A 3,402-nucleotide genomic window follows, 5' to 3' on the forward strand; every position below is an offset into this window, starting at 1 on the left:
TTTTTTTTAAAAAGAATAATTCACTGGTCATTTGAAGAACAGATAAAATACATATTCATATATATATGCATATATAGACAATGAGGACTGTTGTGATACTTAGCTAGCTGAAGCAAAACTGATTAATATTCTATAGGACAACATAATATTTGGTGTTATACATATCTACCAGACAAAATGCATTTGCACCTATAGAAAGAACTATTCACACTTCTGCTAGTTTTCTACACACTAGTCTCCATGCCTACACAGTTATAAAATAACCTAGCAATAGAAAATCAAGGGTGAAAAATTCCTATAGAATATGATCATTCCCAGAAGGCCTACTGGACAGTGCTCAGTTCTCTATTGAAGACACCCAATGATATCAGACACCCAATGATATCTTTTGCTCATTTTTAGGTCTTGGATGACTTCCCTATATGTAATATATAATGTATATTTGGAGATGTATATTGATTTATATAGAGTTTTACATCCAGAAGTTCAACACTGATTATCTCAGAGTAGCTGAATTATATAAGAATTTTAGAATTTCATTTGTTCTTTCTCTCACACAAATTTTCTAATTTAATTTTATAATAAATGGCGGTGTACCAAACCATGTGCTACTCCACAGGAGTTCAAAGAGTTAAACCACATTTGCTTGTGGCAGTAGGGCTAAATCCTGATGACATTGTCACTTGAAGTGACAAAGGCAAGTTGCAAAAGGAAACACAAAATGTGTTGCCATTTATGGGCATGTTTGAAACACATAAAGCATTATGTGTCATATTGTAAACATACATAGTAAAATTAGGAAAGCATTCATGCACAGGCTAAATTTCAACTTGAATTCCACACTTATCTCTGGAGAAGGAAGAAAGAGAAATGAAGCAGTAGGAGTTAGCCATATCTAAAACACTTCATTTCTAAACATTTCATACCTAAAGCAATTCTTTTGAAAAAGAAGTCTGAAGACAAGATGTCAAAATGTAAATATCATTACATCTGAGCATAGAATGTCTAAATTTGTTTGGTATGTTTTTCTGCATGCTTGAAGCGTCATTTAAACTGTTTGAAGAAGTAAAAAGGTACTTTTAAAATTAACCTTTTGCTGTACGGATGGTACTATGCTGGGAGCCCTGTATTCCCCAAATGAAGTATCCTATCCAGTCCTGCCCTGAGGAAGGTTACAGTCTGTGGGAAAAATAGGGTTAACTTTACATGAGGCAATCAGTTGGCACAGCAGGGATTAGTCTTGCTATAGGCGTTCAGAGAAGGGAGCAGCAGAACTGAGGACCTGGGTTTGATCCCAGTCTTGTAGGAAGAGGTGGACTTGAGTACGGACGAGCATACACGAAAGCTTGAACTTCATGGGCAGCTCCTAAGCACAGGAGGAGATCGGGGAGGCTTGGCAAGTGTGGGGTATCAAGGTCCTGTTTAAGAGGTGGTGGGGGCCATTTCTGTTGGAAGGAGGACTTTCTTTTAAGCAGCCTCAACTTTCTGACTCTGGAGAACGCAAAAGGCAAGGAGTGGAACTCCACAGAGAAGCCCGTGGAAGAGTGTGTCCCTCTCAGCTTTGAACCAGTGTCTTAACCTGAACTTCTACCATGGGCTACTAATGAACCAAGCACATCATCAACTGTACAAAACTGTGCGTCTCAAGTGACTAAATGAATAAGAATTGAAGAAGAAAAAGAGAATTCTCAAGGCGATGACAACTTGAAACCCCAAGAGAAGATTCCGATTCCTCCATTACCATCAAAACTGCCGCCCGTTCACCTGGTTCACCGAGCCATCCTGTGGGCCTGGTGCCATCAATTCAAGCTGAGCACCAAAGGCCAGAAACTAGATGCATACCAGCGACGGTGTGAACGTGCTGACCCAAGTCAAACTCAGAATTTTCCCGCCACGGCAAAGGAAGCCAAGATCCAGACGAGGCTAAAAAAAAAAAAATCAAATGTGGCCAAATCAAATCTAGACGGTTTGCAGAAAAAGAATATGTGTCCTGAAGGGAGTGACCCTCCTGAAGCAGCCCCTTCCTCTGCAGAAGGGGCACCTGCCTTTGAATCCGTTCTCCAGCAGGACGTCAATGCAGTTGACAATACGGTACTACCGGTGACAAGCTCCACAGTGAGGCTGTGCTGCCTCCAGGTCAAGAACTGCAGGCAGAGCTGGACAGGTGGAGGTGGAAGAATCACCACAAGACACATAGGCTGCCAGGTGGTGTGTGGTACATGGGAGAAGTCTCCCTGCAAACAGAAGTGGCTGGGTTCGGTTGCAGTTTCGCGCTGGACAAGCCTGGGTCCCTGGGAAACCAGGGAGAGTGAGTGCTCTCTTCCTGGGAGCTGCCTACAGTTTTCCCCCTCCGCATATGGAGGACAATCCGCTGTGTCCCAATGTGTACAGAGGAACAGGGTGTTGAAGGAACACCTCCAAAGTGAGTAGAACACCTGGGGAGAGGACACGCCCAAGGTTGCAATGAATAATTGACATCATGTCCCTCTGGGCTTCCATCCACGCCCTCCGTGTTCCTGCTCCCGGTGGGCACAGACCGCCGGGGGCGGGTGTCACCTTTTGCAATGTGGACGGTGAAGTCAACCCCAGTTTTGCTCGCTGCTTCCTGAGTTGAATTCCAGAAGACACTGATGTTTAAAATCGATACAACTTTACAAATTACCATATGTCCCAGCTAATAAAAACAAATAGTTCAAAGGCCACCCGTTCCAACATGTCCTTGCCCCTCTGAAGTACACACGGCTTCGGCTGAGCTTCAGTGGGGAGGGCTTCCCATGAGCGTGGGTTGTGCCCGAGTCACTGAGGACAAGAGCACTAAGTTTGCTTCTCTGCTGAATGTTCCTTACCTGAACACTGATTGTAGGAGCCGCTCCTTTCTAACTACATTTAATGACTTCGAGTTGTTGACTATTTAAGATAAAAATACCTAATATTAATATAGAAAACATTTTTCCAAAATATCTGTAATTTGGCGCTGATCTCAGTGTTAACACCATTGTGATCACTGGTAGCCATTAGGCAGCTTTCTGCTCTTGAAAACGTTTAAGCACAATGTACTGAAGTTAGAGTCACTCTTGTGTACATCATCCTTTGTTTGTTGCGAACCAAATGTGTGAATCAATAGCTGGTATTCTTAACTTGTAAGAATCAAAACAATAACCCAAAAAAAGGGGGACGGTGGACAGGAAGGACAGATGAAATGGTGACCCCAATGTTTATTTCCTCAGGTCTCAATGCACTTGCCTTTATTTCATATGCTTCTCTGGGGGACATCATAAATGCAACGTTTTTAAAAGAGATGAATGAGAGCAATCAACTCTACCTGAACTCCCAGGTAGTGAGCGCTGCCATTGGACCCAAAAGAAACACCTCTTCCTCCAAGTCTGTCACTCTGAGTTTTCG

At 42.9% G+C, this 3,402-nt stretch overlaps 1 protein-coding gene across 1 annotated transcript in view; it reads left to right on the top strand.

The window, feature by feature from the left end:
• LOC101649356 (adhesion G protein-coupled receptor E3) overlaps positions 1-3,402 on the top strand; it is a 46,103-nt gene that overhangs the window by 27,474 nt on the left and 15,227 nt on the right. The window contains 1 exon segment of the mRNA XM_045289696.1: positions 3,228-3,402. Within this exon segment, the coding sequence (XP_045145631.1) occupies positions 3,228-3,402 (175 nt within the window).

Source organism: Echinops telfairi, unplaced genomic scaffold (genome assembly GCF_000313985.2).
Source record: "Echinops telfairi isolate 266 unplaced genomic scaffold, ASM31398v2 ScPeMD7_30;HRSCAF=105, whole genome shotgun sequence".
In the NCBI taxonomy this organism is placed as follows: Eukaryota; Metazoa; Chordata; class Mammalia; order Afrosoricida; family Tenrecidae; genus Echinops; species Echinops telfairi.